The 22,051-nt window shown below is 48.6% G+C and overlaps 1 protein-coding gene across 1 annotated transcript in view; it reads left to right on the forward strand.

Annotated features, from left to right (window-relative positions):
• The first annotated feature begins 2,646 nt into the window (after positions 1 to 2,646).
• Positions 2,647 to 22,051, forward strand: part of BMP6 (bone morphogenetic protein 6) — a 94,269-nt gene continuing 74,864 nt past the window's right edge. Inside the window, exon 1 of the mRNA XM_075142661.1 lies at positions 2,647 to 3,076. Coding sequence (XP_074998762.1) covers positions 2,647 to 3,076 — 430 coding nt within the window. The remainder of the gene's footprint in view (positions 3,077 to 22,051) is intronic.

Raw genomic sequence — 22,051 nt, forward strand, 5'->3', positions numbered from 1 at the left:
CAGGGATAAGTAGTGTACATCTCTGGGAAGCACTGCTGAAAAAAGTGAAAGACTGAAGTTAAACTTAACAAAAGGTGCAATGACTTCCTAAGGAGGGTGTTAGCTTCCTAGCTACACACGGGAACTTATCTTAAGGTAACTTAACAGGGAAGTACTGGCAGGTTTGTTGCGTGTCCCTGTCCCCAGACTGCATCAAACCCAGATGCCCAAATGCTGCCACCTGTTATTGCAGCTGCTATTTATTGCAGTAACCCCTATGCAAATGGCAATATTTCAAATATTTTTCTTTCAGAATGAAAACGTATAGGTAATACACATTTGAGCATCAGAGAAGCAGAAACACCCAACAGCTGCCCTGGAGTTTAACGCTGTCTGTTGCTAAACGTGCACCATCTCTGCCCGACTTCAAGAGGAGCAGGGGACACTTCAGATGGAAGGTTCATTCTTCAGAGATAACCGTATAACGGGACACTTCCCTCTGTCGCTGTCAAAACAGGAAGTGGAGGCTGCAAAGCTCTGCTGGAGACAGTGACATGAACCACATCCGAACAGGCTCCGAGACCGGGAAGTGAATGGCACAGAAGTGGCTGCTCTTCCCTCACCGCCTGCGGGATAAGTACCTGCCTGGGAAACTCCCCTCACTGACATCAGGGCTCTCCTGTGTCTCCTCCCAGCCTCCGAATGTCCCTCCTAAGGCGGCTATAAAATGCTTCCTTGGTGGGCTGAGAGGGACGCAGGACAGCTTGTGCACCGGGGCTCTCCTCCCGGGAGCTTGGGTTTTCCCAGCGGGATCCCACACCGCCTCGCTGAAGGAGAGGGGTGTTGTTCACCTCCTCTCTGGGAGTGAGCCCTCCTCTCCCTGTTTAATCAAACCAGCCCCATTGCTCTGAGCTGAGAAAAGTGGATAAACGAACCAGCAGTACAAAAGTTTCCCTGGACATTGCCTTGCCCAGTCCTTAGGGGATGACACAGACCTCTTTCATGAAGGTAATGGGTCCAGTATAGCAAAAGGAGCGTGTTGGGTCCATGCTGTCACATGCACCCTCATTTTCAAATTCTGAGTATCTTCACAAACTGAAAAAAATAAAGGGGACAGTTGCAAAAGCAAGTTCCATACTCTTCCCTCCCACTCCCATGATATCTATGCTCAAATCTTCTTGAAGATGCCTTTTTTCGTTCCAAAACAAGCTTTTAAATACCCAGTATTACAGTGTTCCTTGACTGGTGCAGTTAAAGCACCCATCTGTAACCTTGCTTTCACATAAGTGAACGCTCGGTGTAACCTTCACTTCTGAAAATAACATATTCTGTCTTGAATATTCTCAGCTGTGTCTCTGGGAAACTGAATATGAGCTTATTGCCAGATTCTGATTCTAATAAAGTTAATGGAAATTTTGCCAGTGACTTCAAATGGTCCAGATATTATTCTCGGGGCCAACTCCTATGAAATTATCCCAGTTCAAACCTAGAGCAATTGCACTGATTTCAGCGGGGCTAGCCTGGATTTACTCATCCAACCCGAGCAAGATCCATAAAGTCAGAGATCAGCATATGGAAGAGCTGCTTCTCGCTCAACCTAACTGTCGTTACTCGAGTGTTGGATGGTGGGTTTTTTCTCTTTTATGAAAGGGCTGAAATCAGAGCTGCAACCTTAGACCTTTACTGTAGGAACTGGTATGTTCTTTCATAGCAGTATAACCTGTTTCACAGTATGCAGACGCAGACTGGTACTTCACGGATCAGGGCTGGCAGGGGGTACCTGTACTTAGCAACTTACCAACGCTCCGTGCTCAGTTTTGCAAGGTATTCTAGAAAAAGGAAGGATGCTGTAACCCGTTAAAATGAACCATAAGGCGTTTTCAGATTTAGAACAGGTAGCACTCCACCTATTTTCAGGACAAATAACCTACACCCTCTACGGGCTGGGAGCGGGAGGGGTGGCCGAAATCCTTCTTTTAAAAGAAACAAGCCAGCAGAGACGCAAGGCTAAGGCGGCCGGCGCCGCTACTTTGCGCAGCGCCGGTCCAGCCCAGCAAACCGCGGACAGCCGACGGGGCCGGCGCTTCTTAACCTGCTCCGCTGCCCGCCCCCACCGCCCGTCCGCCGGCCCCCGCGGGGCCGCGCTACCTGCGCCCTCGCCCGCTCCCCGCCCCGGAGGAGCGGCCGCCCGCCCCGCCGAGAGGCGGGCGCGCTGGTGATTTGCCTTCGCCGCCAGCAGCCCCGCTCCGGCCAGCCCGCGGGGACCGGGGCTGCAGCCGCAGGAGCCGCTCGCTCGCTCCCTGGCAGGGGGGGAAAGTTTGCTCTTCTTCCTCCTCCTCCTCCTCCTCTTCTCCCCCCATACGCAGACCCCGCGGCCCGGCGCGGCTCCCCCGGGCAGGGGCATGGCGAACTGAGCGGCCGGGCCGGGCCGGGGGCGGCCCCGCCGCACCTGAGCGGCGGCGGCGGAGGGGAGGGGGGGCCTGCCCCGCGGTGCCCCGCGGGCGGCCATGCGCGGCGGCGGGGGCGAGCGCTGAGCCCCTCTGGCCTGGCAGCCCCCCGCCGGCCCAGGCGATAGCCGCCGCGGGGGGGCAGGGCTGGAGGGCGGCGGGGAGCCCCCGGGGAGAGGGGGAAGCGGGGACCTCGCCTGCCTCCGCCCGGCCGAGCGCCATGCCGCGGCGGCTGGCCTGGCTGTGCTGCTGCTGGGCGCTGCTGAGCGGCGCCTGCCGCCCCGCGGAGCCCGCGCTGCCCGCGGAGGGCGGGGAGCCGCCACCCGCCGCCGCCGCCTCGGGCTTCCTCTACCGGCGGCTGAAGTCGCACGAGAAGCGGGAGATGCAGCGGGAGATCCTCTCGGTGCTGGGGCTGCCCCACCGCCCCCGGCCGCTGCCGCGGGAGCCGCCGGCCCCGCCGCCGGGGCGCCTGACGGCGGCGCCGCGCTTCATGCTGGACCTCTACCACGCCCTGGCCGAGGGCGCGGAGGGCAGCGCGGGCGCGGAGCGGAGCGGCCGCCCGCCGCCCCCCGCCCCGCCGCCGCTGCCCAGCTCGCAGGACAGCGCCTTCCTCAACGACGCCGACATGGTCATGAGCTTCGTCAACCTGGGTGAGTGCCGGGGAGCGCGGAGCCCCGCCAGCCGGCCAGCCCGCCCGCGGACGCCCCTTCCCCGGGGAGAGGAGGCGGGCGGGCGGGCGGCTGCTCCCCGGGGAGAGGAGGCGGGCGGGCGGGCGGCTGCTCCCCGGGGAGAGGAGGCGGGCGGGCGGGCGGCTGCTCCCCGGGGAGCGCGGCGGGCTCGGGGGCGGCGGTCGGCGGGGCTCTGCCGGGCGGGACCCGCCTTGGGCTGCGCGGGTGTCGGCCGGGAGGGCAGCTCACCTCGGCGGAGGGCAAAACCTCCCGTCCCTCTCGCAAACGGCAGAGAAAATATGCCCCAGAACGCAAAACCCGAGGGGGACAAAAAAGAAAAGAGTGTATTATTTTTTTTTAATAGTCTTTTTGTCCTCGTTATGACGGGATTAAAGCCACCCTGCTCTGGTTCCTGGGCAGCAGAGTTGGGGCCACGCCGGAGCACAAGTTGCGTTCGCTCTGCGCAGGGTCCAGCAGGGCACAGATGCCTTCGGGGCTGGAGCAAAGTATGTCCCACGCTACGCTATGGTGTCCCCGTCTCCTTTTTTTTTTGAGAGGGTCTGAGCTAGTGTGATGATGAATATGTGACTCCGTGTAGGATATTCTGGTGATTGAGTCCAGGAATGTGATAAAAATCCGTATCGTGTGGAAATCTTGAAGTGAGTTCTGTTAGACTCAACCTACTCTTCAAACAAATCATGCTGTCAGCGTGTTACTGATGTGAAGGGCTCCGAGGTGGGCATTTCAGTGGGAAAGCCGTTAAGCTTTTTACTTGAAGGAGCCCTGAATACTAGACTGCAATTATAAGGAAACAGTGTAATTAGATTCAGCCTAATGTGGAGAATGAAAACATTTCAGTTGGCAAATTGCAGTTCCTTTTTTTAGGGAATTCCTGTGAAGCTCAAGCGTCTTAGCCAGTCGGCTGAAAACTGTATCTTTTCTTTAGTGCTTCCAGAGCTGTACGCCAGAATGACGACACCTGCGAACAGCTTGTCTTATTTTAAAAAAAATACAAATAGTTGTGCATTTCCTCATCTAGAGCAGTGATATGTCACTGCCGCGGGAAATTTCTCTGAGCTCCCAGCACTGGTAGATGTGCTCAACTGCTTCGTACCATGGCGTAGGTATTTAGAACAAGTTCAGCTCAAGTCCCCAGGGCTGGGTGATTTTTGTACCTGATGAAAGACCCGCAGTGGGTCAGAAGTGCCCCCCTTGTGCTGCGAATGTTTCCTGAAGGATTTGTCTACGTTGAAATTGAGGTGACTGCAACTCCTGCAGGCACAGCTGAGCTCTATAGGGTGTGCAGCACATACAGCAGCGCAGAGCCCCGTGGGCTCCGCGTACTGCGTGTATAGCTGTCAGGGTCTCAGCCTTCTCTTTGAAATTAGCTGGAGGGTGTTTAGGTGGTGCTGCCATCTCAGAGCTCTGATGCTTTTGATTGAGACATCCTGAAACCATCCGTCAATGAAGCCAGCGTGGTCTATGTCTAGCTCAGACCCTGAGACATGGGAATACTGTATGGGTTTCGAGTCCAAAGGGCAGCTGCTTCTGTGCTGCCTTCTGCTGCACTTCTCCCCTCCCAGCCTCCACAAACCTCTCTGTCTTTTGAGCACACAGAGCTGCTGCCTTGGGGACTTTCAGGACCTATACTGGGAGCTACGAATTTAAGAAGCACGGTGTACGTTGTAGCTGTCTGTGAGCAATCCCCGTAGCACGTTTTATTTAAAGGATGTGGAGCAAGGTGCTTGCAATGGGCTGGGCGGTTCCCAGAGGAGCTGATTTCAGGGAGAAACGTGAGCGTGTGGTGTTTTAGAAGGTATTTAGCCCCCTGCTTTATAAAGCACCAGGAGAGCAGTGTTAGACAGTAGACCTGAAAGTATGTGTTTCTTTTGAAAATAGAACTCGTATGAGTCAAATCAGTGCTGATAATTTGGATCTAGACACTTATGTAACAACAAGGAAAATTATTCATGTAATGTAGTAAAATAGCACGGTTGAAATGCTAGTGATGAGTCTCAGGAAGTATGAATCAACTGCAGAAATTTCTCATCGACTTCCAAGTTCCGAGTCATAAACCATAATGTCATTTAACGTGATTGTTTGTTACCAGAGGGTTGGCAAATCGACGGGCTGAGACTGAGCAGCTGTTCAGCTGTTTTCTGTAGCTCCTCTGACATGGCAGGGATTTGGGGGGCTCTTTCATACGTGCATTGACATTTACTTTTCCACTAAACAACAATTCGTGCCAGAAAACTAGAGGAAGCCTAAGGTTATATCGCAATATAGAAACCGAAGGTGTGATGGGAGAAAGCCAGCCTGCCGTCTATCAAAGGGTCTTATCAGATGTAGTCTAGAACATGCAGCAAAAGATGGTGGGATCCCAGCGGAAAGGAAAGACTTCCTGACCTCAAGGACACTGACTATTCCAATGAAGCCTATGCCAAGCAACCCTGAAAACCCACAGCTGGAGTCTCCTTTTAAGCAGACACTGCCAGAATTATTTTATTTGGGGTTTTCTTCATGTGATCAGACCTATAATAACTGCTGCTTGGTTAAAATCGGCTTCTGAAGAGCTTTGTCCGTGTTCAACCTGGAAGACTTGTCTTTCCATTACTGAAGGGGCAGCTATCAAAGAGATGTTGGGGCCCTTGCCATTCTCTCAGGATCAGGAGTGTACGGTACTCATGGGTGTACTTGGTACAAGTTGCCTTGAAGACGCGTGCAGCTGCGTGGGTGTGAGGTCGGTGCGGGTGGCTGCTGTGACCTGCCTTCAGGTGCTGATACTGGTTCTGCTGCAGCCCAGAACCAGGCAAACATTTGATGACGCATCTTGTCATGCTGCAAAGCCATCATCTAGGTCAGCTGTGTGGAGAAGTCCTGCTTTGTCATGAAAGTTTGCAGGTGTTGATGTTCTTTTAAAAGTGCATTTAATTTTTCCAGCCCTGGAGCCTGAAAAGAGTCAGTAGCTTGTAGTCGCTGCTGATTTTTAAATGCGCAGTGCTCCAGCCCTTCCTGACCAACATACGTATTGCTCTGGTCCGGGGATACAGCAGATGTGTTTTCTGTCTGGGGAAGGCTACGTTTCCATATGTGCTCAGAGTCCAAGTCCTCCTTGTCGAGGTCTTGCAAAGCTGAGGGACATTGGCGAGGTCTCGGATTATTCAGGCAGCGCAGGCTTGTCCCAGACTTAAAGGTGATGTCCTGGGAGACAGCTTCTTTTTTTTAAAAAAAAAAGTGAGAAGAGGGGGGCACGGAGGCGGGGAGGTTCTCCAGGCATAGGGAGTTGCTGTCTTACAGGGAGGACAAGAAACATCAGTCTTCAAAGCGTGGAGTCTGGGATTTATCTTGCCTACCTACTGACGTCTGCGCTGTAGTATGGACTTGCAAGGTAGGGGTGTAATTCCCAGAGGGGCTGACTATAGGGGAACTTCGAGTGTCTAGGGTTTCTAGGCGATGCTTAGCACTTTGTTTTATAAAGCACCTGGAGAGCAATATCAGGGAGTACAAGTGTTCGTTCCCATTACAAGTAAAAACACACATAAGAGATAAACCAGTTCAGATAATTTAGATAATAAATTTCATTTATCACATTAGCTACCAAAAAATAATTTGACAGAAAATATCATCTACTATCGGGAAACCTGGTCCCTATTTTGGGAAGGTGATCCTAAAAGTGTCTATTTCAGGCGTTTTCACTAGGATGAGGCACCCGAAAAGTGCCTGTTTCTTTCTATTTCCCACATAAGAAGTCTGGATATCTTGCGCAGATGGAAACATCTGGGTTTTTGATCTCTCTATTAGGGATTTATCAGACCGAGCAGGGTACTGAACTTCTGTTCCAAGGGAATGGCTGTACAGCAGGGTTGTGGTGCCGGGGAGCGGGGCGTTGTGAGCCAACGGGTGTCCTTGTGAAACTGTTCGGCTCCTCTTTAGGAGCATCCTTGGTATAAATGTAGCACTGGCATGTCTTGACAAAGTGCTGTTGGGAAAATAACATCTATTAACATTTCCTCTTTGACCAATGTACCTTCCTTGTGGCACCAAATAGGGTTATCTCCTCTTTCTCCTCATAAAACAACCCGGGGTTGGTATGGAGATCCTTCTTTGAGGCAGTGATGCTGGACTGACGGCTCGATGCAGGCAAGCATGCCTGTATTTTGCTGCCAAGGCTGTTTTAGCAAGAGACGTATTGAGTTCCTGACAACAAACCCCTTCTCCCACAGTCCAGGGAGAGGAGGAGAGCGGGGTCACCGCTCAAACCAAACCACAGGCTGGGGCCGGGGGCTGTGGCAGATCTGAAGTCTCACCGGTCTCCTCTGGCTCATCAGTGCTGATGTGAAGGGGAGCTGCTCTCCAGCCCCCGTTTCACTGGCTGATGTCTTTAGAGAGTAGTGCGTGCCAGGTGTAGCGGCAGAAACAAGACTCTCGAAGACTTTGCTGCTTTAGCTGTGGCCAGAATTATTCCTTGTATAATGAAAGGTGCAATGGAGCAATCCTGTGTCCAGATGAGGGAGAAGCTTATCTGGTCCTCACCCATGCCTTTCTCTCCTGGCATCTGCTCCGAGGGGAGAAAAGCCACGTGCTTCCCACAAGAAAAACCAAGGAATCCAGTGACACCCTTTGCGGGTTTCTGCTGTGACCCAAACCTGGGGCTGTTGACAGCTGGATAGCTGTGCAGCAAATGTCTGACCCCATCAAACCGCCAGGGATAAGGACCATAAAAAGTGTGCTTTTGGGGTGTGGTGCCTGGTTATCCACATTATCGTGCCTTTTTGTAGCAGGCTAAGAGCATGCATTCACTGTACCTCTGTACTTTTGGAGAGAGGGTTTTCCCCTTTGTCACAAGACACACAGGTCTCTTGGGAGGACTGCGGGCGAAAGGATGAGGGGAAACCCGGCCGTTTGCCAGGCAGCCCTGCAGGCAGCCCTGAAGCTCTTCCATGTGATTCAAGTTGGAACCATGGTGAAAAGCCTCTTTTATCTTTGAATCCCCCAAATCCAGGCAATCCCTGTCTTTCCTGCAGGACTTAAGTATCTGCTGGGGCAAGGGTGCTCCCTTTCAGTGCAAGGGAGCTGCTTGGCGGTCAGTGTAGGGCTCGCTGTACAAATTCTCTCTCTCCCCTTGCCTATAAAGCAGCGACTTATGGATGTTATGTCTTCCGAACAGGCTTTTCATCTTTTTGGCACCCGTCACCTACCAGATTTCCTTCTAGGAACGATCTTGCACAAACCCATGGCAAGCATTTCGGCGCAAGCAATATGCCTTCGCTCCGCATGGCTTTTCACGGGAAGGAAGCTGCGCTCCAGCATCCCCACCTGCATTTCTAAAGCAGGTGAATTTTTTCATCTGAAGCGTTTGATCAGCCCACCTGTCTTTTTCCTGGTATCATGCTTGGTGTCAGGGGATATGAAATTAGGCAACCAAGATGTATCAGGGACGTTGTGTGATTATATTGACGGAACTGTACCATTCATACTGTCATCCCATCTGTTTATACTCTTGGCCACATGTTGTAAAGGTCAAGACATCTACTCACAGGGAATAACTGGAGTGTGTGATGCTGCGGATCTGGCTGTGCTGCCAGCTGGCTGTGTAAAGCCTCGTGCTCTCGGCATGCGAGCAGCATCCTCCACGTGTGTCCAGAGCAGGCCGGTACGAGAAATCATGAAGCTGATGATGGGAATGAGTTTACTGACTTCTGCCAAAACTTGTATACCGGGCTTCGATGCCAAGACAGATCCCAAGTGTCGGAGGGCAGCCTCACATTTGCTGTTCAACTGAAGCAGCCCAAGGTCCTCGTTTATGTCATCTCCTTGAAATAGTCGTTGCTTGCGAGCTGCCTGCTAGCGCGCAGCTGACTGACGGCTCGATTAAAGAAAAGGGAAATGGCCCGCCGTGGTCCTTCGGTTGCTCTCTGCCTGGCGTTGCTTTTAGGAGTCCTCAGCTCCTCCGGACTCTGAATTTGAGGGACTACAGCCATCCTTCTGCCGTTGGCCAGAAGCCCGGAGAAGCTGCTGTTCAAAGTGTGCACTGTTGAAATGGGTGGAGGGTCACGTTTGTGTAAGCAGTTTATCCAGGTCTAGGTGTCATCTGGACTAAGCTGCTGGAACCATCAGACCGTGTGGCATTAGCAGGACTATTCTCTGTCTTGTGAAAGCTTTTCAGAGCTTGAAAATTTACACTGTCTTAAATTTGGGTAAAATGTGGAAGTCTTACAACAACAACAAGAAGTGATTGTAATTGGGAAAAGTTAGTATTGCCAAAGCAGTCTTGATTGATGCGAGTTAAATTTTATACGTATAAATAACAAAAAAGTTGCATTTTGAAATACAAATCCAGGTGTGGGGTTTGTTTGTTTGGGCTTATTTTTTTGTAAATAGAAAAGCAGCACTTCCTAGTTCTTTTCCTCAAACGAAGTTGAAACCAAACCGCTTCTTATAAAAAGATTTTCTTCTCGCAGTTTTCTTCCAGCTGAACGTGGCTTCATCCGAAAATCCTTTGGGCAGCTCTGTCGGCTATGTCTTGGGCTGACCTCTGGCAGGGACTTCTTGCCGCAGCCTTGCGCCTCTGCTGAGGAGCTGTGGGTCCTTGCTGGGTCTAGCCTGGCGCATCACGGCGGTGATGCTCTCTCTCGTAGTTTTAAATATAAACTTCACTAAAGTGTTGTTTGTGATTTAGGAGGAAGGAAGGTGGTGTTTAGACTTTCTGTGCCACGGAGACATGATTCTTTTTAAATCATCTTGCATCATTGCTAGTTTGTGGGGGGGTTAGAGGAAGGTACGAGTTACTTGGGCCATAAACAGTCCCATCGTGTTTCTGCTGTATCCCAGCAGACGCACGGTAATGCTCTTAAGTACAGTCCACCTACTAATCATTTAGCATTTCCATTTGACCATTTCTATAGCAATGTGAAACGGAGAGCAAACAGTATCGCCTGAATGGAAAAAGGGCTTGTGGTTGGGAGATTCCTGTTTGTTTTAGCAGGCATCAGATTCCAGAGCTTGGGAGACGGAGGTTAAGGACCAGAAAGTCTTCCTCTGGGTGCCTGATTCTTGGAGGGTGGTGTTGGGTCACACCTAGGTTCCATGTTTGATGGGGCAATGGTTTTAAACTGAAAAAGGGTAGGGTTAGATTGGATATAAGGAAGAAATTTTTTCCGCTGAGGGTGGTAAGACACTGGAACAGGTTGCCCAGAGGAGCTGTGGACGCGGCATCGTCGGAAGTGCTCAAAGTCAGGTTGGATGGTGCTTTGAGCAACCTGATCTCGTGAAAGATGTCCCAGCCCAGGGAAGAGACTTTGGACTAGGTGATCTTTGAAAGTCCCTTCCAGCCCAAACCATCTGTGATTCTAAGTGTGGAGAGGGCGTTTGGGACTGGGATTCTCCAACTGTGATACACCGAGGGTGTGGGGGCGAGCATGAGAACCAGTCAGTGGGTTGTTTCTTTCCACCTTTTTTCCAGTCGTGGCTGGCAGAGGAGGAGGAGTGGTGCCTCCTGCGTGGCTGCAGAGCTTGCAGCAGGGGTTGCAGGTGCTGCCACCCCAAAGAGGCGCCCACTCCCTGCGGAGCCCTGCAGCCCCATGCTTTGCACCCGGGACGGGTTCCCAACGCGGTGGCTTTGGGAAGGGCATGGGGCTGTAGCTGCCGCAGGTCTGTTGCAGGAGAAAAAAGCTTAATTAAAGAAACCGAGCCCCTGTGGGGTTGCAGGGATGTTTAATACATCCTACTAGATTTTGATTCATAAACCCTGCTATGGATCGGGGCGGTATTTCCTGAACTTTCAGTTGGTTAGGCTCCCAGCCTTGGGAGGGCTGGGTGGGTTTTTTTGTTTTTTTCTTTTTTGGTTTTTGGGGTTTTTTTCGGTGATGGCAGGAGATATTTTTTGTTTTGTTGTTAAGGGCATAAAGATTTTGACAGCACCGCCGGCAGCTCTTTTTATTTTATGTTGCAGCGTTCATCATAGCACAATGACAGAATTGAATCAGTGGTAGCAACAGTGGGAATTTTTGGCAAAAAAGGATAATGTAGACAGAGCCGAAGTGTTCTGCTAACTAAAACAGTAGCTGTATTTTCAGAGAGCTAGACATGACTGTTTTGATCCAATGTGGTGTTAATCACAAGAATACATAACTGCTTTCCTATGAACTTTCCCCTTAAAAATATCCAATGATATCACCTGATGTTTTGCACGAACGCTCAGTATAACCAGAATTTAGAACAGCTGGCTCCATATAAACTTGGAATATTCATAGGTCAAATATTAGTGTATAAATAAAAACATTTTGAAAATGAAAACAGAAGCACAGTATTTGAAATATACTCAGAGTGCAGATGTACTTCATGGCTTGAATAGCTTTACAAATTAATCAAGACAGTGTTAACACTTGTTCCGAAGAAGTCAAATTTCCCAATAATAAATGGGAGAGTTTTTTTCAAACAGTATTGCAAAGATGTGTTGTTCCCTGTATTTTAATGGTTGTTTGCAGTATGAAAGATGTATGAATCGGCTATTTGAAGCCCCTTTGTAAATAAGATGTATTTGATCAAACCAAAATCTTACTGGTGGCAAATGAAGAGCCACAATTTCTTTTATCAAGTGCAGGCGGTAAAGTAGGCTGTATTTAAAGCGTGCGCACAAATGTTGATGGTGAGGTGTACTGCTGTATGCAGGCGCAGATGCAGTATTCTTATCTTGTCATTTACTGCATTGCTTTCACGTGGCGCATACGGTCAAGGTATTAGACACTCTGTTTGTACAAGGGCTAAGGGGTGACATAATGTCTATTGAAGCACAGGCGCTTAGCTCCACACCAGGCAACAAGGAGCATTTAAAAAATGAGAACAGATTAGAGCTTGTGGGCAGGTTGTGATAGTCGCACCCGTAAGCCAAGAGGTGTTGGAGGGGGGAAAGGGTCAGTCGTTTTGTGGTGAAACAGAGGTGCCTTCTTGCGTCCTTGTGTCTCCTGGGCTTTCCAGACCATTTGAGAGAGAAATCCGGGAGAGTAAAGCTGTAAGCAATCAATCCCGGTCCTCCTACAAGGAATAAAATTGTCCAAATGAGTTGGAAAAAATGTTGAACGGTAACAAGCACGTACAAGACGCAAAAGACTTGTCTGCCTCTGACTTTGTAAACTCTGCAGTAGAAGTTGTTTGGACATGAACACTTACTGCAGCCCAACTTCCGTATTTTTCAAACCACGTTAGAAGTATCTGGAATAAGGCTCTGTATCAGGGAATAAAGAAGCGGTCGGGGCTTTAATTCCTTGTGTCGCAGAGGGGCAAGCTCCCTCTGGCCGAATCCGGATGAGCAGAGGTGGGAGCGGCAGTCTTTAATCGCCAGGTGCTCTGCGGGAGAAAAGGAGGAAGCGTTTTCTCTGTCACTTACCCTGGGTTTCCCATTCACGTTTCCGCTCTCCTTATGCCCACGCTGGTGGCGCGGTCCCGCTCAGCCGTGATAGACACTTCTTGGTGCGGGAAGAGGCCTTATAAGCTTTTCATATATCTGTCTCTTCATCACGAGGCCGAGCCCGGTTCCTCAACGCATTTGCGTGCAAGCAGTGAGAGGCTTCTCCGCGAGCCTGGTCCGGACCTTTCTTGCCTTATCGGGGTCAGACGCGGGGTCCCGTTCTGCAGAGGGGCCGCGTGCAGGCACTGTCGTGCACCCAGTCCTTGCCGGCCTGTGGAGCATTAGGCATCAAAACTGTCTCGGGCATCTCTCTAGCGGTCAGCAAGGGATGCTGAGCAGAGAGATACAAAGCTGGGCTTTTAAAATATCAAAAGAAGTAGAAAATCCTGAATCCCAGTTACATACGTGAGAGAAGATGTGTGCTTATTTTTGAGTATCAGCTTTATGATGAACCGATGGGATCGATTTGGTACTGGTCCTGGTTATTAAATCTGCTTTTCTCGCTGCAGTGCGCTTCTAGGCTGTGCATGCTTTTGGTGCAAAATAGTAGGAGCATAGTTCTAAAATTTAAGCCTGGTATGAAATTGGTATTTGAATATCCACACAAAGATTTGATCTGCAAGTACAGAATCCAGGTGCTCGACTTAAACGATGAAGCTTGGAGAAGAAACCCTTCATTTTAGAAAAGCAGCAGTGTCTCTTGCCCACAAACCGTCATCCTGAGGCCGCACTTCAAGCATGCAGACCCTTTTGCTTAATTATTGTAACATCAAACATCTTCGACATGAAAGGGACCAAGCAGTGGCTATGCAAGATAATGACTTGTTTATAAAAATAATTTAAACAGCATATGAAAAGGATAAACATGCATGTCCTGCCAAAATTCACTGTATGTTCTGCAGGCTTTGGTGATTGTGAATCTCTTGGCTTGCCCTTTCAATTTCTTTTTTTTTTACCCCACAAAGACAAAAAGGCAGAGGGGGAAGGGAGTGAAGGAAAGGGAGATGTAAAAAAAGTTCTCATATTTAAGGAAGTTCCAACTTACTATGCTGTGGAAGATAGCTGGAGAGAGAATATGTTTGTTTAACACGTTATGAGAGAGGTTTTCACTTTGAGATGTCTGTGTCTTGTCTCTTGCATAGTTTTTACACTTTAATGATTGTAGCAGGCGTCCTGTCCAAAAATATTCCATTCTGCAGGACGTGTAGTGCTCGTTACTTACTAGACAACGTAAGGATACTGCTCTGTCTCTTATCTGGGACCTCAAAACACTTCATAAACGTTGAAGTCTCACAGCGTGCTCTGATGAACATAAATTGCTACTATACTCATTTTCCAAATGGCTGAGCTGAGGCTCGGAGGGTACGACTGGACGGGGGCTGTGATGAGGTCCCTGAAATTCTTGCTTCCACTCCTGCGATTTAACCGCGAAACGGTGTGCCGTGTTACTGTCCTGGCAGGTGCCCAAGTGGCTCGTGGAGTCGGTGGAACAGTAGGGTCTTACTCGGTGAAACCCATCCTTCTTCAGGTTGCAGCATCGGTCAGCTGGAGACCACAAGTTCTCACTTGACTTGTTCGTTGGTGTTGCACAATCTGTGGCTTCTTGCAACCACGCTCCGTTAGGGACACGGCTCCTCAGACGTGCTTGCAAACAGCTCAACATCGGTAACGCCTCCGATCTCCGTGGGTGCTACCTGAACATGAATATTCACCAGACATCTGTTTGTTTCTGATATCTACTATTTGCCCTAAGTGATGGCTTTTGCAAGACAGCAGCTCTTCCTTTTGGGTCTCTGACCAAACGGTGTAGGAGACACCTGGGTGCAGTGGGTGGTAGCATGAGCGTGTGGACAGGCTCTGGTTTTATGCGTGTGTTGAAGCGCAGCTCTCATACATGGGTGTAAGCTGGCATCCATGAGGAGCTGAATAGGAAAAATGAAAGCGGTCCCAGGCTAGCACATTTTTCACTTGAAACTATTGGAGAGCCTATAAAGGTTTGGTTGACTTTTGGTAACCTCCATGGTAATGGCAATGTCCATGCTGCAGGGTGGTAATGTCTTTTGGTGATGTCCATGCTGCAGGGAAGCTAATAGCAGATGTTCTTCTGAGTTAAGTTAACTGATAGTTTTGTTGAGAAACTCTGAATAAAAATAGAGTGTAACGGCTGAAGTCAGTATAATGACTCCTTTATGTTTCAGGAGCTATAGGGATTGGGTCCGCCTGATACTTTTGCTATCGCTAGTCTCAGTAAAAAAAATTTTATGGGGTCCCAAAACAGTCTGTTGCTTCTGGCAGCCGGAGAGCTGGCAGCTCGGACTCACTGAGGCTTGAAGAGATAGTTCATTAATTCATGGCACTTTCCAGAATAAACATGGCAAACCTCCTCTGAAATAACAGACGGTAAATCCTCCTTGTCACTCAAGACTGCACATTTGTCTTCAGAAAGGGGCCGTGAAAGAAGCTGTCCATCTCCTAATGAATGGGAAAATAAATAGAAGATGAATTGTGCATTGTGTCATACTTGACACGGCGAAGCTTTGGGGTGGAATAACAACAAACCTTTCCTCCCGTCTTGTCCCTGTTAAATGTGGACCTAAACCAAGCAATGCCCACCGGGCAGGCTGTCGGACGGCGTAAACTATCGTAGCTCTCCGGCAGGGATCCCTGGTGGGAACGACGGCCTTTTTTACTCCTGATTTGACTCCTTTTGGGAAGGTAGATTTCAGCACCTCTCGGCTTTGGGTCCTCGGGGAGGGGACCCTCTGGTTTCTCTGTGCTGCGAGGCTCGTGAAGGTTGCTGCGAGCTGGGGTTGCTGGGAGTGCGCAGATGTTTTGTGCAGCTTGTTATTTTCTATGTTGGAGGTTATGAGTCAGATTACTGTTACCAAAATGTTTATGTGAAATCATTTCTGAGTCATATATTTGCATCATATACAACCTGTCTGACAATCAAAACATTCAGTGCTCAGCTAATGATTATACTAAGTTTTCCAACACTCTGCTCCAACATAACATAATTACACAGCAAAGTGCAATACATTATTTTGACAGGGTTCTTCGTGCGTCTTGTGATGTCAGAACATCATCGTTGCTATTATTTGAAATTATCGGAGAAGTACGGACTTTGTTGCACGAAACAAAGTTAGAAATAGTGAGCAGCAGTCCCTCGGAAACGCAGTGCCCTGCAAGTGTTCCTGGAAATGGGCTTTTTTGGTCCCCAAGAAAACACGTATTTCAAGCAATGGCATAGTGCTTTTAACCTTGTTCTGTCCAGAGAGGTGCCTGATTGGATTTTACTGGTGAATTAACAGACAGTTGTGGATATTTGCATGGAGAAGTTATTTGAATACTGGGATTCGGTAGCTGCCCAGGAGGCTGTTTGGTAGTTTCTGTATAATATGGTTTATAAGATGGAACCGGAGTATTTTTAGCAGCGTGGAAGGCATAAACAGTCTCTAAATGACAACTTAATGCATGCTGTGTTTATCTGTTGTGTGAGTTCTAGCATAAATATGGGTTGCTTACAAAAATATTCTGAATAATTAGGGCAAACTTTTAAAATTATATTTACCTTCAGGTATGTGAGAACTAGGGCAGGAGTGTTTGCTGCCATGTCTGGGTGAAATCAGGAACTCCTCTTTAATTGTTTATTCTGAAATGGGATAGGGGAAAAACAAAGCACCCCCCAACTCCGTGCTAAGGAAACGGTCAGGGAGATGAAAAGTACTTAGGGCTGCTCTTTTCTTTGTTTTTCAGTAACTGTCTGTGAAAAAGCATATGGATTTTGAAATGGAAAACGATTTTAGGGCTGACTTGTCTGAATTTGGTTTACAGTCTTTTGGAATTGGCTCTGAGAGCTTGGTTACAAGTGTGAAGGGCACTGGCAGGTCCCTTTAAGTATAAAATATCATGGCATTTCGTCGCTCTTACTGAACTGGCAGAGTGCAGAGCGCAGGATGGATTATGATGACATTCTTTACGTTCCTAGTGAAAAAAGTATGGACAATACAGTAGTGGACTTTCCTGGCTACAAGTGTCTGAACCGTGCTTAGTAATTAGGGAGCCCGCCGTTGGAGCAATAAAAAGCAGTATTAGCGAGCATCATCTTTGCTCATGCGCTCTCCTTGGCCAGCGTCAGTGGCAAATACATAATTGGACTATGAGGACCAATATATTGTGAAGTGTAGTGGAAAATGCCCAAAAAAATTTGAGTTGGATGAAGTCCATTTGTCCTGTGCTAATTTCTAGCCCTGTAAACAAACACAGCTGCTGAGTGTAGAATCAGTGCTCAGAGTGGTTAAAAACAGTGATGCATTGCTAGTGAGATCACGGCAGAAAAAATATGTAACATATGAGGCTGCAGTAAGGATCAAGACTATCCTCAGCTCTGATTAATTTTTTCTGTTTATATGTTTTCATCTATTTATGATGCCGTAGGGTAACTACAATGTAAAGATGGCTTTTTAATCACCAGACCATTCAGCTGAGACAGTCAGAGTATTAAGTATTGATGAGCCAGTTGTCATGAACTTTTGCAAAAGGGTCTGAATCGGTGACCAAAGGCTTAATGAATGTATATGTACGTATTTTATATCTCTCTTTTTCATACCATTATGTCATCAGTTTGGTCATTCGGGCTTTGTTGTTATTTGTTTATATCCATGCAAGTAGGTTTGCCTGTCATTTCATCTGTATTAAAATGTCTTTAGAAGTACTGCAATACTGAACAAGGGACATGAGGCTTCAAACATGAGAACCCTCGGGGCCAAGCCTGCTAGGTCATTGGCAAAGCAGCAGCACTTACACTGTAATTTGTCTTGTGGCCCAGTTATATATTTTGACATCCCTGAGCTGACTAATTGCTCTGGGGAAAAAAAGAAGTAAAGAACAGTCTTGGTTACTGTCGTAGAAAAGACAGTTTCCAACCTCCTCTGTCCATTGCATCAGTTACTCAGTGACTGCTGCATGGTCATCCCCAGATCTAGCAGAGCAGGGCTCCTATGGCTCGCCACAATGCAATTAGGTAATGCACTTGATGTCGTATTGTGCATCACCTGTCCTAACTGAGCAATCAAGTGTGATTCATCGTCGGAGGAGTTGTTAGGGAATCCTCCAGTGCAACGCACTCGTACGTACGTTATGTGTTGAGGATGGCTGAGTTAACAAGGTCTACATGCTCCATGGGAGGGTTCGCTTTTGGCAAAGCTGTGGTGGTACCTGTGAAAGCCTTTTGTCAGGCGATTTGCCTGGTCCTTGGCCAGCTTGGTTGCGTGTGTGTTGCTGGGAGGTTGTGAAGCTGAGACAGAAGTTCTGGCTCGTCCGCTGTTTGCTTTGGGCTCTGCGGTTTGCGAGGCAGGTCTCCATGAGCTCCTGGCTCTCCACCGCTCGTCCTGTCCCAGGGGCCTTGACAAGCTGCCTGGAAGCCCCAAGAGTGGCAGGCTATCTCCTTCCGCAAATCTACATCTGCTTTGTAATATTAAAATCTTCTACGAGACAGACTTTTTCTTTTGAACAGCTCCGGTTTGAAAGTTTCGGACATTTCATATCCATCTGGGGCACTCCACGCTCTCACGTGGCACGTGGTGGTGCCACCTTCTTCAGAAGCCTCTTGGGGCTTGAGAAATAATTGGGCAGTCGCATTGCTGCGCACTGGACTGTGCTGCCATGAATTTTGTCGTGTCTGCAGAACGTGACCGGGGCCCATCAGTGGCCCAGGTTCTGGAAACTCTCCTTGCTGCTACCCCTACTCCACTATACGCTGGCATGGAGAGTTTAATTCTCGAACTGTCAGTCTGGCACTTTCCATAAACACTAAATTGACTCAGAGTGGCTAGGTCTAGTGCTATAAAACATACTGTTCAGGTCTTATTGCCAAGAAAAAAAAAATTACCTGTAAATAGCAGACTTGCAGCATAGGGGCTTATTTCTGTGCTTATGCTTTTTACATTTCCATTTTTGCACCAGCTTGGCAAGAAGTTAACTTAAATGTCAAAACTATTTTTATGTAAATATATGCATTATTGAATCTCTTACTCATAAAGCAAATACTACTTTAAACCCACACAAAACAGCTGAAGCTATATATATTTTCTCACTACTGAATTTGGCTTTTAATAACTTGGAGTGGACTGTCCAAAATAAAGTTAGGAATCAAGGGCACTTTATTTTCCAGCTAGCAACATATGTATTCTTGGCTTTGGACTGTACCAGTTTGAGATGGAAGAAATCTTGGACTTATACTACAGGTCCTCTCAGCAATTAAAAAAAAGAGAGAGAGATATCATGATTAAACAAACACATTATTTTTAAATTAGCAAACTATTCTAAAATTCTGCAAAGCTACAGAAAAATATGAAGGACTCTTAAGAAACCTTGAAGGCTTTGATATCAAACAGTGGCTTTCTGATGTGTTTCTCCTGCTGAAAGCACAGCCTCGTGCCAGAGGCAGCAGTTACCTAGAGAAAAGGCTGTAGTCTGCAAAGAGTCCCGTAGATTTCACTGATGCTGTTTGAGGAGTAAGGACAGCAAAACCTGCGCTTAGCAAGTGCAAACAAAACCAAACACGAGGTTAGGGACTGTCTACCAAGCCCAGGTGGTAACGGCCTGGAAGGAGATGCTCGCTCTCCGTCCTGGGATTCATGGCTTGTCTCCACGTCACGCGTTTTCTTGTCCCACCGCCCTCCTGCCTGCGGGAAGTTGCCTGAGGTCAGCATCAGTTCCCACAGATAAGGAGGGAAGAGTCACTTCAGAAATTCATGCAGGCAAGAGCTTGTTCCTGAATCCAAAAAAACCTTGCCGGTGCTCCGCCACGGTCTTGTGGTGGGATTCCCCTTATTGCTGTCCTGTCGCTAGCTGCCATGTGCTCAGTGTCAGAGCCGCCGTAGCAGAGTTGTCCCTTGGTTTTGCCTTGTCCTCTGCCGCAGGCAGGGCTCCCCCGAGCACGTGGGTGCGTTCAGGCTGACTGGGATGCAAAGAAGCAAGGTCGAGGAAGAGGGGAATCCTCAGCTGAATCGCATGCGATCTGCCAACCCAGATTTCAGTTCAATGTTTTAAGTCAATTATCCAGCAATTCAAACCATCTTTGGCTGGGTTGCGGAGTACTTGCCTGCCGCTGTGTGTGGCACGAAGGGCGCACGTCGCTACTTCTGCTCTTTCTGGTTGAATAAACCCAAGCTGTACTCGAGGAGGAAAAAAAACCAGCGTGCTTTTTGAGGCAGATGGACTGTGAAAGCTGCCTTGGTTCTCTGAGGCTGAAGTTAATGTGAAGCACAACTGGGGAAAACCCCTGAAAAAAACCGCCTTAAAATGTCAGATACAATCACAAGCAAAACTTGGAAGACGCCACCAGTGTCAGAGTAAATGCTGCAGTTGGTCATGGGTGGGTCACGTCCAGCCGATCACTTGGGCTGGCTACGCACGCCTGACTTCATGGGCATGGAGGAGAGGAGAGGCACGGGGGGCAGGAGGAGTGAACTGGATCAGAAAGAGGGGTACGTGCGGGGTCCTGGCTCTCGCCCGTGCAGGCAAGTGAATTTGAAGGATGGTGCCTAAGAGATTCTAGTTTTCTAAAAATAATGTTTTCAGCTGGATGAAACCGCAGCTCTTACCGATGCAGCTTTTGATTATTTTACCTCTTACTCCATCTTTCCTAGTTTGCATGATTCAGACCTGTGTAAACACCAGTAACAGTGCCTCGTTGCTGTGGGAGCGGAGCTGCGTGGAAGAGACAAGGCTCACGGGGGCAAGAGGTTTGCCATCTTTATTAGGCCAACCGACGGAGCTGAGAAAACAGGCACGCTCTCTGGCCTAAAAGCCTTTTTGTCCATGAGATCCCATGAGCATCCCTGGGTGGATCCCATCGAGCTCCCCGGGCAGCTGCCAGAGTGAGGGGTGAGCCGGCGGCGCCTGCGAGGGAAGTCTGAGGAAATGATGCTGTTCTGCTTTTCTTGCAATGTCCTCTTCTAGGAAAGCGGATTGTAATGTTCTTTATTCTTTCTCGTTAAATACGGTGTGTGTTAAAAGGCTGCTGAGAGTAGGCTGCTCCGGCTTGTCTTTAAATGCAAGCCTTAAGGAAAAACTGAAACAACAGATGAATAAAATGGTTGTGGTTTAGCTTGCGCCATAAACACTGTTTTTCTTTTTAAATACATTTTTGGAAGGTGAGGGGAAACCAATTACGATTGCGTTTAAAGCAAGCAGACTTTCCTTTATTTGACTAAGATGCGTGATTCATCTTGACCAGCTTTTTCTTCATTTTTAAGTCATTCTGCTTGTGCCGCATTCGTTCCCTGAGCTTATTTTGTTAACCTTGCCACCTGAACAAACTGAGCGCCTGTCGTCGTGTGGTGTTCCCTTAATTATGTACCTGCTGGTCACAGTTGGGACACCTATATTTTCACCTGCTTCTCTATGTAGCCAGAGGACAATTCATCTTGCAGATTTTTTTCCAGCCTTTGAAAACTTTTTTTGGTTATTGTGCAGATTATGTGAATACACTTAAATGTCGTGTTTCTCCATTGCTTTGGCATTTCTGCGTGTGCTTGGAGTGCAGAGGTAGTAAGCTAAGGTATAACAGTTGGTACTTTCATTAGCAGTTGTGGTGTACACAAAAAGCCCAAATCTGAGCAGGAAAGGTAAATTGATGTTGGGACTACCAAGGACCCTCAGGGCCATTGCAGACAACGAAGTTGTAGGCTTTTTGTCCAGCAAACTCCACAGAAATCCTGCCCAGTTTTCTCCCATGTCTCACAGGTCACAGGACTCCTGCCAGCTGCCCTGGAAAAAAATTAAGAGCAAAGAAGTAAAAGACCAGTGCCTACAGCTGTAAGCTGCCGGGGGAGGTGTGCCTGGGAGCAGGAGAGATCGGGGGTGTCACTGATGCCTGGGGTCCTCACAGCAGTGCAGCAGCTGTTAGGTGATGTTCCCAGGTGGGACGTGGACTGTCTGTATTACAGAGGGAAGAGAAAATACCTAACACGCACACTCTCCCTGCTGCTTTGATTGGAGGAAAATTTCCTTGCTGGTCTCAGCCTTTGCAGGCATCATCTTTGCACGCGAGAGATTGTCAGTAACTCAGTAATTGGGTCCCTGCAGGTCTTGCCCCACGAGAGGCGCTGAGGCTCTTTCTCTAGCTGGGGTCAATCTCTGACACTTCACAGGACAATGAAAAAAAGGTTCAGGCTGTCGATGTAAGTCATGAGACGCGGGACTAATACAGTATGACTATGGGCCAAATGAACACGGGAAAAACCATGATCGCGTCCCACTTCATTGCGCTCTGGCGGTACTGACAAATTTGACACTTCTGGCCTCATTTCCCAAGTTTCAGGTTCCCATTTCAGGAGCTGCAGGAGCAGCGGTTAAATAGGACAAAACACACCCCAGCTCCTCTCCCAGTTTTGCTTGTGGATGTGTGTATGCTCTGCTCACGCTCTCTTCCCCTCCTGCTCAACATTGTCAGCTCTCTCTCAGGAAAATGTAAAATTTACAGCGAGGAGATGTTGGAGTAGCTTGTGGGAGATGTAAAAGGCAGGCACTGTGTATTGGCTGCG

Source organism: Calonectris borealis, chromosome 2 (assembly GCF_964195595.1).
Source record: "Calonectris borealis chromosome 2, bCalBor7.hap1.2, whole genome shotgun sequence".
Classification (NCBI taxonomy): Eukaryota; Metazoa; Chordata; class Aves; order Procellariiformes; family Procellariidae; genus Calonectris; species Calonectris borealis.